Source organism: Phascolarctos cinereus, unplaced genomic scaffold (assembly GCF_003287225.1).
Source record: "Phascolarctos cinereus isolate Bilbo 61053 unplaced genomic scaffold, phaCin_HiC Scaffold_7;HRSCAF=346, whole genome shotgun sequence".
Classification (NCBI taxonomy): Eukaryota; Metazoa; Chordata; class Mammalia; order Diprotodontia; family Phascolarctidae; genus Phascolarctos; species Phascolarctos cinereus.
Genome location: NW_027556180.1, coordinates 166,539,958 through 166,552,629, shown reverse-complemented (window position 1 = coordinate 166,552,629; position 12,672 = coordinate 166,539,958). Strand labels below are relative to the sequence as shown.

Below are 12,672 nucleotides of genomic sequence, written 5' to 3'. Positions count from 1 at the left end.
TTATCTACGTTGTATAGTATTTTAAAAAAAAATTTTGTTAACCATTTCCCAATCAACATTTTAACGTGGTTCAGACCACACCAGGGAGTTTTTGTGGCTCTGAGTCTGACACTTCTGATCTATTCCAATCCCTTCCTTACAGGGAAGAAAATGGAAGTACACCAAGAAAAAATGATTTGCCAAAGGTCACACTGAAAGTTAATAACAAAAGGGAAACCAGGTCAACAAATTTTGGTCTGATCCCCATTAGTTTACTACACCACAGCTACCTTCCCCAAACTAAGTATTGTAATGATATCTTTGGAAATTTAAAAAAAAAAAGGTTACCATATGGCCATGAAAGTTAACTTAAAATAACATGTTTAAAACATTTCAACTTACTCTTGGCAGCCTCCAACTATGCCTATTCTTCCATCTTGACCTTTATGTTTTTTAGTAGTTAAAGGGGGTATAACATTTCTCACCAGCTGAAAAATATTCTCCATGTCCTTTACTGAGTGAGCTTTGTGTACTGAAAACGATCTCTCTAAAACTAAAAGAAGAAAAAATAAAAAGAAAAACATAATCATTATTACAGAAAGATAATCTCTCATTTTAGTGTAGATGTACAGACACATATGAACAATCCCTATAAATAATAAAAACTTTCAGAAAGTTGATTATCTTGAAAACTCTAACCGCTTTGAGATTATTAGTATTTTTTTAAAAAGTTTTTCACATATTGCTGTCAAATTACCATGTCTTGACACTTTTAACATAGACTTTAAAAATTCCTGAGAATCCCCATATATTTATAGAAACAATTATTTTTCATGTAAAATTGATGTATACATTTAGCTTTTGAAAACTTTACTTTCAACCACTAGACATTTTGGGCGATAATTTGAAAATACCAGGAAGTAGAAAGATCTGATGCTTTCCTCCCCTACTCCCAAGAAGTCATCTGAAAAACATAAATACTTGGAAACAGAAGACCCGAGTTTAAATCCAGTCTCAGACGCTTACTAGCTGTGTGACTGGGCAAGTCATTTAACCTGTTTGTCTCAGTTTCCTCATCTGCAAAATGGGGATACCACCAGCTCCTGCCTCCTAGGGTTGTTATGAGCATCAATTAAAATAACATTTGTAAGGTGTTTAGCACTGGCACATAGTAAGCACTATAAAAACGTTAGATATGGGGCAGCTAGGTGGCGCAGTGGATGGAGCTCCGGCCTTGGAATCAGCAGGACCTGAGTTCAAATGTGATCTCAGACACTTGACACTTAACTAGCTGTGTGACCTTGGGCAAGTCACTTAACCCTGACTGCTTAGCCAAAAAAACCCAAACAAACAAAAACTAAAAAAAAGTTAGATATTATTACTATGATAATGATAAATGTCTTATTTACTCAACATTTTGAAAGGCATGACAGCCATTTAAAATAAGAGTACCAAATATGTATTTGCTATATTTTACTGTTAAGCTAGGTGTTCATTATACCCCATTTTGAAAAGTTTTTCCAAGTGTATTTCTAAAACTTGTTTGGACACCAATTATCCTAAGTGTAGAGAACAACTAGTGTTCCAAATATAGACCCTTCAACTAATTTTAATCTAATTTACGTGGCATTTTAAAATCAGTAAATACTTCTGAATTTTTCTTAATTGGTTCTGCTTGATAAATTTCCTATTATAAAGTCCTTCGTAGCTTCATAGTCAGAAGACTTTGGCCACAAGTTCAGAGAGCCCAAAGTGTCAGCTGGGAAACAGAGACCTCACAAACCGGAGCTAAAAAAAGGAATTTTGCAAACATATGCCACATTTTCTTAGCTTTCTGCCAAAAACACTACCCACTACAATTAACTCATTTGCTGAGAAAATTAAAAGGAGCTTTCACAAGTTCAACTGAAGGCAGAAAGCTGCCAAAAGGCTTTCTCCTAGAAAAGGTTTATATTTTTAGACGCTTTTTCAAGTTTATTTCTTATTCACTTGATTTTTATAATCTAGAGATGATGTAATGCAGATAATAGACATAATAATGAGATTTAGCTACATTTTCATAAAATGTTGATGAAACATTAATTCAGCTATAATCATCCTGAACACCTTTATGGATTCAAAAAAATTTGACATGGCTAATTTAGAATAAAAAGTTTAAGAAAGAGACAGACATGGATGGTATAGTGGTGAGAGAGTGAAAAGCCCAGATGACCCAGATTCAAATCCTGCCTCTGAAATACTAGTTATATCACCCAGGTCAAGTTACATAACCTCTCAGAGCCCTGGGCAATTCTCTAAGATTTTCAATTGCACAGAATAGACAATAAACATTTATTGTGTGCCTCAGTGCCAGAAGAAGGCGCTAACTTCCACTGGCGGAGGGAGGTTCCTCAACTCAGTTCTCTATATGAATGAAATAACAGACTCATTCACTCTCGCTAGGCTACAGATAAACTCTACATCCCACATTGGAAATGCCAGGTCAACACCATCACTTTCTCCCTTTCCCACACCCTCAACAATATTCACAAAATGACTCAAAACACAATTACTGTATAAGCTTTCAGTTTTCAACAACTCTGTTCCAATAATAAACACAGTTGGCTAATTCCTTGGTACATCCCAGTAAGTCTTTCATTAAAATGGATGGACCCAATGAATTAAGAAAAAACATTCCCCACTTAGTGCTCCTCTATTCCCTTGCTTCTAGGCCTGCCACAAAAGCAGTACAAGAGACCTGAAGTGCTCACTCCACTTCTTGGAACCTAAGACTAAATCCTTCAGTTCCCCACAATTAATTTAAAGTTGACACATCTTTTGTAGCTCTTCCTCCTTTCCCTGCTCCCTGATTTTTCCACTAGTAGAACTACAAAAAAAATACACATCTCACAGACTACTACTTTCTGAATAAGTTTTTTCCCCCATGTGAAAGAAAAACTTACAGTAATTAGATTTAGCTACCACTTTCAGAATTAATGAAAAATTAATTCAGCTATAATTACAATGAACATCTTTACAGGTATTTCACAAAAAAACATTAATATGTCACCATTTTAGTATCAAATGGCATGATTAGCAACTAAGTAATAGTAAAGGCAAATTTTAAAGTGATAGGTTCATGACCTGGAATGGTCCAAATATAATCAACTGCATTAATTATTTAAAAGAATCGCGACTGTTTTCTTCTGTTCAGTATCAGAAAGCACAAAAAAAATTTACAATTTCCAAAGTCACTGTGTTATAAAAACAAGCTACAATTTATATAGATAAATATGTCAAGGATCAGAATTTTGCCAGTTTCACCAGAGTATCTATATCCCAGAGACAGCAACCCTTCAGTAATTTAGGAGATGTCTTAAGAGTTGTCTGAGACTCAGAGGTTAAGTGACTTGCCCAAGGTATGCCCAACATACCTGATGTTGGAAGGTAAGATCTGAGTTCATCCTCTGGACTTCAAATACAGCATTTTATGCATCGAACTAGAAGTGCCAAAGTTAAGGCTTTTTGTAGGCGGATGCAAAATTCACTGAGTGGCCCACACCAGATTAAAATGAATTGGGAAATGTTTAACAAAATAAATTAAAATACAACATAGATAATGTTAAATTGTAGTTTTCTAAGTCACTATGTATTCCACACAGATCTGTTTCTATTTGAGTTTGATACCACACTAGCTCTTTATACATGGACCAAAAAAAATAATGTGAGTGTATGAGAGGAGAGAGAGAGAGAGTGCGTGTGTGTGTGTGTGTGTGTGTGTGTGTGTGTGTGTGTGTGTGTGTACACAGTTATCCCTTCCACATCATAAAGGTTTAGGGCGCAGTGTCTCCATGATCTAGAAAATTCAAGTAAAATTTTTGGCCTTCCCTTCATAACAGAGAAGGGGTCTGAATTTTTTCTTTCTTTCTTTTTTTAATGGGGTACTTATAGTACCTTATTGTAAAATTTAAGCTAAGTATTTGGTCATAGGCTATATGTAGGTCAATGTTAAGTAAAAATACTGTATGAAAAAGAAAAAAATATAAAATATGAAAAATGTTTAAAATGAAACAAATTTAAGGAGAATAATACTGAAAATATTGCACATACAACAAAAGACATTTAAAAAAAAACCTTTGAAATTCCCTACTTGTACTCACCATTAACCTCTGGTACATCTCTGCAATCTAACTTGAAAGGAAGAAGTTGAATGCTGCCTTTCTCTTCAATCAGTTTCTTCGGGGTTTCAGGAAACTCCCTAGCTGCCTCTTGACCGATAGATGCTGTCTCTTGATCAGCAGATGCTGCCTCTCCCATTACTTTTACACTGCATAGGCTAAACCTTTTTTTAAAATTTTCAAACCAGCCTTTGCTGGCCTGAAAATCCGCAGAGGTAGACCCTTCACCTTCATTTTCCTTTAGGAAATCATATAAGGACTTAGCCTTTTCTCGTATGATGCCAGAGTCTACTGGAATGCCTTTTTTATAACAATCCAGCACCCAAAAGAATGTTGCACTTTCTACTCGAGAGAGATTTGGATCTCGGGGTTTATGCAAATACTTTGCAGTTGTTGGTGCCGCTGCAGCAATGGCTTCACGGATTTCCTTTTCTTTTTTCTTGATATGCCTTACTGTGGACTCATTAATGCAGTAATGGCGGCCAACCGCAGCAGCTGTTTTGCCTGAACGAAGCATGTCTAACAATTCTACTTTTTCCTTCAAGTTCATCACTCTCCTCCGTTTCTTGGGAGCACTTTTCGAACCACTAGGCACACTACGTTTGGGACCCATGATTTTAAAAGAGTTTATGGCGTTTAAATACCACAAGATATGAGAAACTCGAGATGCAAAGATCACTTGGAGATATCATATGAGAGACTGCTGTAATCACGCTTGGCATCCCCAAACCAGTGCGTAGAACCGCAGTTCTTTTACTACAAATTTAATTTTAAGGAAAAAAAAAGTGTAGCTGTTCATTTATGTTATTAAACAGTAAAATACATACTGTACAAGTAATATTACATATAACAGCAATACAGTTTATATGCATTTATGAGTTACTAAACTTTTTAAGGCATCTCTACATTTCTAGCCTTTGTGTGTCACTTGCTGGCTTTCACATTCTTTTTCCAAATTTTAACTTTTTACTTACTTTAGCTTTAGAAAAGAAATGGTGTACGTTTATAGCATTAAAAGGTAAAATCTGTTGATATTATACAATACCATACATATATTTTATGCATTTTGGAGTTTCTACACTTCTTCTGTGTCATCTGCGGCTTCCACAAAACTCTCAAAAAGTTCCCATTTACAATAATTTCTTATGCCGACCTGCGATATACTGAAACCACGATGGGGAAAAGTTGTGGTGCGGAAGGGATAACTGTGTATGTGTATATGTAAGTTGGGTGTGTATCCATGCTGGCACTTTACATACGGACCAAAATAGAGATTTATATCCATGCAGGTTAACTCTTCAAATATACAAAAAACATATCTAAATATACTAGATATTCTAGAAACTATTCAATTTGATTTACTTCATGTTTATACAAGCATAGCAATAGCTACTGTGTGACTTGCTATTGCAGTCTTTAACATATCATTTCAAAGGCAAATGCAATCACTAGGCTACAACCACAATGACTGTGTAGTAACAATGCCAGTCTTATACAGAACTGTCAAAATCTGAAATCACTAACAAATACATTCTCTAAGATATCTGATATTAATAGTATATCATTCTATAGTACTATTGTTTCTAAGTAAAAAGATAAATGATACACTTTAAAACGTCTTCCTATATATAATTCTTCCAACTCTTACCTGAAAATAGATAACTGGAAAAAAAAAAAGTATCATATGCATACCAAATGTATAATACATGTTAATTACTGAAGTATCTCATATTTTCTAACACTAGTCTAATGTCTATCCCAAAGGGTTTTAACCTGGGGTCCACGGACCCTCAGTAGTTAAAGCATACATTGCTCAGAGACCCTGAACATGCATCGGAAAAAAATTCCATCTTTATGTTAATTTGCCTCTAATTAAAATATAGCATCTTTTTCAATTTAATTTAAAAAATAAAACATTATTCCAAGCAAGAGTCTATAGATTTTACTAGGCTGCCAAAGGAACCTATGAAACAAAAATGGTTAAGAACCCCTGCTCTAGCCAATAAGTACATGGGGTATAATCATGCATAAAATCAGGATTAAATATACTATTAAATGTTTCTCTATTCCAAGAGAGTCCTTAGACAGTGAAATATTTTTCACACAGCAAAACCAATTAAGTGTGAAATATGTCATATTTTCCAGTCTTCAAGAGTACACTTCTTTCTCTGTTATGTCTAAAAACAGTCCAGTAGTTTGTAAAAGTCACTTGTAACTGAAAAGAGCAATGTTTCCACAAAGAAATTTTGCGGGATTATTAGATGGAAAAGGCTAAGGTATCAAGAAATCTCTACTGCTCATAGAGAAAGAAGAAAGAGATTTAGATATCAGGAACATTAACTTGCAAAACAAGATTGTCTTGACCACAGCAATAAGTAATCCCAATTAAATTATCTTCTGAGATAAGCTATTTATTTGTATTCTATTAAAGCATTGACACATAATGGTGCAAACATTATTTTTAACTTACTTTCAAAGTCTTAAAAATATACCTGTGATCTAAACATCTGTGACAAACACTTCAATTTAAATATTTATATCCCAGTAAAATATAATATTACTGAAACACAACAGATGATAGCGATTTGGTTAGAGCTTAATTTATTGCTTGATGTTGGCCTTTAACATTTATAACAAACAGCCCTAGATGAAAAATACCCTGAAAGGAAAATTTAAATTTGGAAAATGTCTTCTTTTATTCTTGGCACTAACAAGAGGAATTAAGGAACAGACTAGTGGGTAATAAATTTCTTAGACAAGCACCTTCTGGTAGATTTATAATGGGCTTACGTCGTATAACACTTGCCTTTATTACTAATAATGTAAATCTCATTTGGTCTGAAAAATCAGCACTACAGACAAGGCATGAAATATTTTATATCAAATACAAAAAGAAAGTACATAAATCACAATCCAATATTCAATTACCCTTCCACTTCCCTCCATTAGGACTAGAAAACCTGGATCATTACAGTTATCCCTTCCACATCTCAACTTTCCCCCATTGAGGTTTCGATATATCATGGCATGGCCTAAGAAATTAAACGGGAATTTTTTTGGAGTTTTGCAGAAGCCGCAGACAACATGAAAAGGCCAAGAGATGACATAGGGCCTATGACCAAATATTTACCAGAAATTTCACAATAAGATACTGTAAATAATCCATAAAAGAAAAAATTCAGACTCCTTCTCTGGTACAAAGAGAGGGCCAAAAAATTTTATGTGGATTTTGCAGATGGCATGGGGTGCCTTACCACTAACTGCCCCCACCCCCACCTCAATGTGGAAAGGATAATTGTAAATGCTTTTCAAAACAAAAATACTCTTTAGCTATACTTCAAAATGCAGTACTTATCAGTGGAAAAAGTGTTGCTGCCATAGCATTATAATTAATGTTCTTTGCATAGGATGGATAAGTTTGCTCTCTGAGGTGGACTGAGTGGTCTGAACTGTGACCTTTGTATCATGGTTGAAGAAACTGCAGCTAACATCTGTCCCAATACTTGCAACATCCACAACTCTTGAGCATGTTCAGTTTCTCCACTCTTGTCCTTGATTCTAAGCCTCAGCTCCTCACATTTGTAAAACTTTTCTTCTGTTTCCATACTTTGTTGCAAAAACTTCTCCATCATTTTATCCAGCATCATGTTGGCATGGTGGTTTTTTTTTAATTATCTTTTCCATTGAGGCAGAGGTAATATGTTGGTCTTAAAGCCTGAATCAAAAAATAGATATGAATAAGCACACACACAAATACCAGCTTTGATCAAGCCGTAAGATCATTTGACTTCAGCTCAATAGAAACTTTCATCAAAACACCTGAACAATAATTATGACTTAACTGGCAAATATATAACAATATCGTGTGTTATATATATTAACCAATGTCATGTTTTCAGATATGGCTATAACTGCTACACAGAGGGACTTTCTCATCTGTTTAAAAAAAAAAGCCTCCTTCATCTGAGAAAAGAAAGAACTCTGCCTGCAATCACACAGAAATGTTTTTAACATTCTGGAGGAAAAAACTTGTGAAAATAGTGGAAGCCTAAGGACAACATTATCAAAGTATGGTAAATGTCCAATCTGCTTTTAGTGGGAGGAGATCTGAATCTACTTTTTAGTGCATAGCATATATCTCATAAAGGCACTGAAAAAAATGTGTGAAAAACGTCTCTCCTTCAGACACACTGCATTCTCACTCATCCCTGAGTAGCAGTTTGTGTTTAAAAAAAAAAAGTACAATCTCTTAAGATCTTGTGCTTCATCCTGAAAATTAAACAAGACAGAAGAGTATTTTTCAGCTGATGGAATGTCAAAGGTTGTAATGGAAGTTCAGCTAAGTCAGCCAGCAAAAACTCTTGCCAATCACACTAGGTCTTAAGTCTACTTTCATAAATTAATTGGATTTGTATTCAGAAAAACTTTAGTACAAGCATTAGCTTTCTGAAGGAATACAGGCTTCAAGAAGAGATATCAAATATTTTATGAGCAGTATCATTATGACAACTTTAGGTTTCAGGAAAAAAAAATAGAACATCACCAAATTAAAAAACAAAAGGTGATAATGAACTAGACAGTCAGGAAAGTATACACACTTACACTGGGCTGCTTTCTAGAACTATTTATGCCAATAAATCCAAATTTTTTGAAGGTGCAACCTTTGGTAATCACGCCTTCTTTCTCCTAAGTGTGCCAAATGGCAAATTTTAAATTGCGTAAATTTTCTTTAGAGAATCTTTCTGACTTCTTTAGTTTGAAATAACTGGAGCACCCTGGTGGATGTGTCTCCAAATTTGGGCCAGGGAATCACTAACTTGGGCTTTTGGGTTTTAATTTTTTTAGTTTTTGCTAATGAATTTAAAAAATTTTCTCCCAGCTAACTACAAAAAATGTTTAAAGAAAACAAAATTTCAAATACACAAGAAATATATTTAATAATAATTAAGACTTATTGAACTGTCTAGTGATTAGATCAAGGTAAAAAAACAGTTTTACTGGCTATAACCAAACAGCTGTTCCTGGGGAAAAAAACTTTTTTTTTTTGGTGAGGCAATCCGGGTTAAGTGACTTGCCCAGGTCACACAGCTAAGTGTCAGGTGTCTGAGGATGGGGAGGAGGGGGGTAACAAAAAACTTTTACAAATCAATTAGGAAACTGCATTGCCAAAGAATCAAAAATAAAAAATTTCAAGTCATCTTGTTCACTTCGTGCTTAACAAAGTAATTCTGAAAAAGGATATGACAATCCCTTTTACATTCATATCTCAGGACAGGGCAAAGGAAATATTTAAATGGGGCTTACAAAACAGAGAAGCAAACATTTAAGTTTAAGGCAAAATTATTTCTAAAAGTCAATGGGCCCCCTCCCTGCTCAGAAGTAATCTAGTGGTTAATCCTATTTAGCAAGAGGTTAGGTGAAAGAGGGTAGTAAGAGGTGGTGGCTCCCTAGGTATCACGGTGTCCCTCAGGGTCCACTTTTCTCCTTCACCCTCAGCTAAGATAAGCAGACCTTGGGCAGAGTACTCACCACAGCTGGGCAGCACCTGGACGGCTAAAAGGGAGACACTCCACTTCGATGGGGCACTCGAAAGGAAGAGCACTTGTCCACCAAGTTCTCATGGGGAGGCTCCAGCCTGCCCCTGTCCATCTTTCCTTCCGTTGTCTCTAAGACGCTGTAGTCCACCACTCCTAGGCAGCTGCCTCTCACGCCTGCCGCGACTGCTGCAGCAGGACCATCGTCTGCGCAGTCTTGCTCAGAGTAGTCTGGGGACTCACGGTCCACCTCATCGCAGGATTTGCAAATCTTGCGCGTATGCCCACTCTTCCCAGGTTGTTCTGCCTTTGAAGCGGATCCCGCGCAGCTTTAGAGTCCGGTCCAAACGTGGCCATTCCAAAAATTGCCAGCTAGAGCCGAATGAACGCCTCCTTCGCCCCAGAGGCCCAGGAGGGCACGGGTCTACAAGTCAGACCACAGGAACCCCCGGGTTCACTTCGTCCTCCCCAGGATGAAGTCGTGGGGAGAGGCTGGTCATACACCCCCCACCCAGTCCTCTTCCCAGGATAGGGGTAGATGAAGAAAGACTCAGGTGTTATAACAGCAAACAAAAAGGGGGAAAAGGAGAGGACGGGAGAAAAAGGCAATCAACAAACATCAAACCCAGAGCTGGGGAGCTGTCAGTCGCTGGGAGGCAAACAGGCAATTAACAAAGCGTGAGGTAGTAAGACCCAACCAAAAGGAGGAGGATTATATCTCCCACATGTTGGGGATATAGTATATATAATTCATAGATACTATTACAGTTCTAGCCGGGGAACCCTCAGAGACTGCGAGCTGGGCCAAGAGGCAGCTCGCACCTCTTTCCACTCCTCTCTTCCAACGGGGGGAAGGGGGGGAAATGGGGCGGGGAAGGAGAAAGTTTAAAGGGGGCATTAGAGGCCCCAGTGCTCTAGCTTCTCCGTTCACAAGCAAATCCACAGTGAGAACGCAGCCAAGCACACACACCCAGACTGCAGAGACCAGTTTTGTGCACCATTTCTTCCCAAGGCAGCGAAGAACCGCCGTTTCCTCAGCTGATGACGATCCAAACATAGCCTCCCCCGGCCGCTACCCCGGCTACCCTGCTCCGCTAGCCTCAGCGCCCCCGGCCCGGCGCAACTCGAAGCTCTTGGCCGCGTGCCTGCGGTTACAGCATCCACCCCAGGCTGAACTGCTTCTATCCCCGGGTCTCATCTCCTCCACTGCCGGCTGTCCAGCTTAGCTTGGCGGTAGGAACGCAGCAGCAGCCCCGCACAGCTGTACAAGTCCTCCTTCAGCCGACAGAGCCGCCACTAACGCGCTCCACCAGGTCCCTGCCGCCCCAGCCCCTCCTCCCAAAGACGCGCACCTCCGCTCCCTCTCTGGGGATATCCGCTAGCAGGCAGGTTGAGCAAAGCCGATTCGGCCTCCCTTCCCCGCCTCCTGCTCGTAAACAGACACACCCCCTCCCCTTCCATCTCTCCGCCCCCTGCACCCTCTAGTCCCCAGAGCTCCGTCATCTCGCCGTGCGCTCTACCTCACCGCGCACAGCCAGCGCCCACCTTCCTGCGCTCCAGCTCTCGCACAGACCCGCCCGCCTCCCTTCTGCAGAGTGGGGGAGGAGGGAATGGGGCGCGCCGCCTCCTAGAAGCTTCAGGAAAGAAGGGCTAGGCTGGGTATACTCCCGCGTACCGGGCACCCGTAGGCCACGCACAGCCCTTTAGCTCTGTACCCGCCCTACAGACTGTGCGCCGCAGCCTTTTTCCCTTGCTCTTGTCTACGCATGGCTGCGAACAGAAACGCAGCTGAGGTTTAGTAATAAGGCTATTCCTGAGAAGGGCGAGGTTATATCACAGGTGAATAAGCCTGCTCCAGTGGGGACCTTTCGAGCTCAGTAGTTCACATTCCCCTATCCCTACATCCAGAAGTCCATTCTCCCCGACGCCACTCACCCTTCGGAATCTGCATCTGGAGGCTCCTGCGACGCGCTTCCCCTACCCCCTCACTACCTTAACAGGCCCTTCTCGTCCGGCTCCGCAGCAAACAGGGCACGGCGCAAGCTTTCTGCCCTCCACCCCACCGTCCCCGCCGGAGAGAAAAGCCCACGAGCCGCTGCGTGTACCTGAATCCAACGGCAGCCAGTAACAGATGAGCAGAGCCGAGAGCACGGCAGCCACGGCCGCTAGAGAGATCCCCACGGCTCTAGCCGCCGTTCCTCCCCAAATTATCATCTCCCGCAGGCAGTGAATCAGGACTGAAAACAGTGGTTTTCTTTTCTTTCTTTCTTTTTTTTTTTAAACTAAGTCTCAAATCCCCTCCCCCTATCGGGGCCTGAATGTTCTCTTACCTAGTTTGCCAGCAGGGGCGTTGGGGCCAACTCGGGCTAACAAACCACAGAAGCTTTTAATCACGATCATTGGGACGCTCTTCCGGGTTTGGCGGAAGCAAGTCTGCCAGCGGAAGCAAGTTCCCAAAACCCGGTCTCTGGCTCTTTTCTCTGGCTCTCCCACAGAGGGAGTTCGGCCTCCAACCCACTTAGCCAATCATTGCTTCCAAACCTTCGCGATTGACATTACAGACACAAAACCCTACCCAAGCTTTAGTCCTCTCCTATATGGTATTTCTTGTGAAGCTCATTGCAAGCGTGTGAGCCAAGGCATTGTTTGTTGATTCTCTTTTGTGATTTTTCTTTGCTGGGTCAGGTTTGCTGGCACGTTTGGTGTGGAGGGGGAGGGAGGGTGAAGAGATTGTTGTATAGAATTTAAAAAATGAGTAGGACGAGTTAAAGCTATGCCTCTAACAAACCTGTACTTGCAGAGAATTCTGTCAAGCCAACAAGCTTTTATTAAGCACCTGCTATGTGACAGGCATTGTGCCAATCACTAGGAATGCATATGCAATGAGAAAAACTGTTCCTGTCATGTAACAGTTTACTAATGGAGGAGACAACGTGTAAATAAATAGGTGCATCGATATATAGGGAGTAGAAGTAAGGCAAATAACCCTGAAAAGTAGGTGT

The 12,672-nt window shown here is 39.7% G+C and overlaps 1 protein-coding gene across 5 annotated transcripts in view; it reads right to left on the bottom strand.

Moving 5' to 3' along the window:
• NAXD (NAD(P)HX dehydratase) overlaps window positions 1-12,171 on the bottom strand; it is a 69,991-nt gene extending 57,820 nt beyond the window's left edge. For 2 of the 5 annotated variants that reach the window (XM_020965142.2, XM_020965143.2), the window contains exons 1-3: window positions 12,001-12,089; window positions 4,119-4,892; window positions 382-532 (exon numbers count right to left, since the gene is read on the bottom strand). In XM_020965142.2, the coding sequence (XP_020820801.1) occupies window positions 382-532; window positions 4,119-4,749 (782 nt within the window). In that variant the 5' untranslated portion in view covers window positions 4,750-4,892; window positions 12,001-12,089. The other 3 variants (XM_020965145.2, XM_020965148.2, XM_020965144.2) reach the window with 3 other exon arrangements.
• Between the last annotated feature and the right edge of the window lie 501 nt (window positions 12,172-12,672).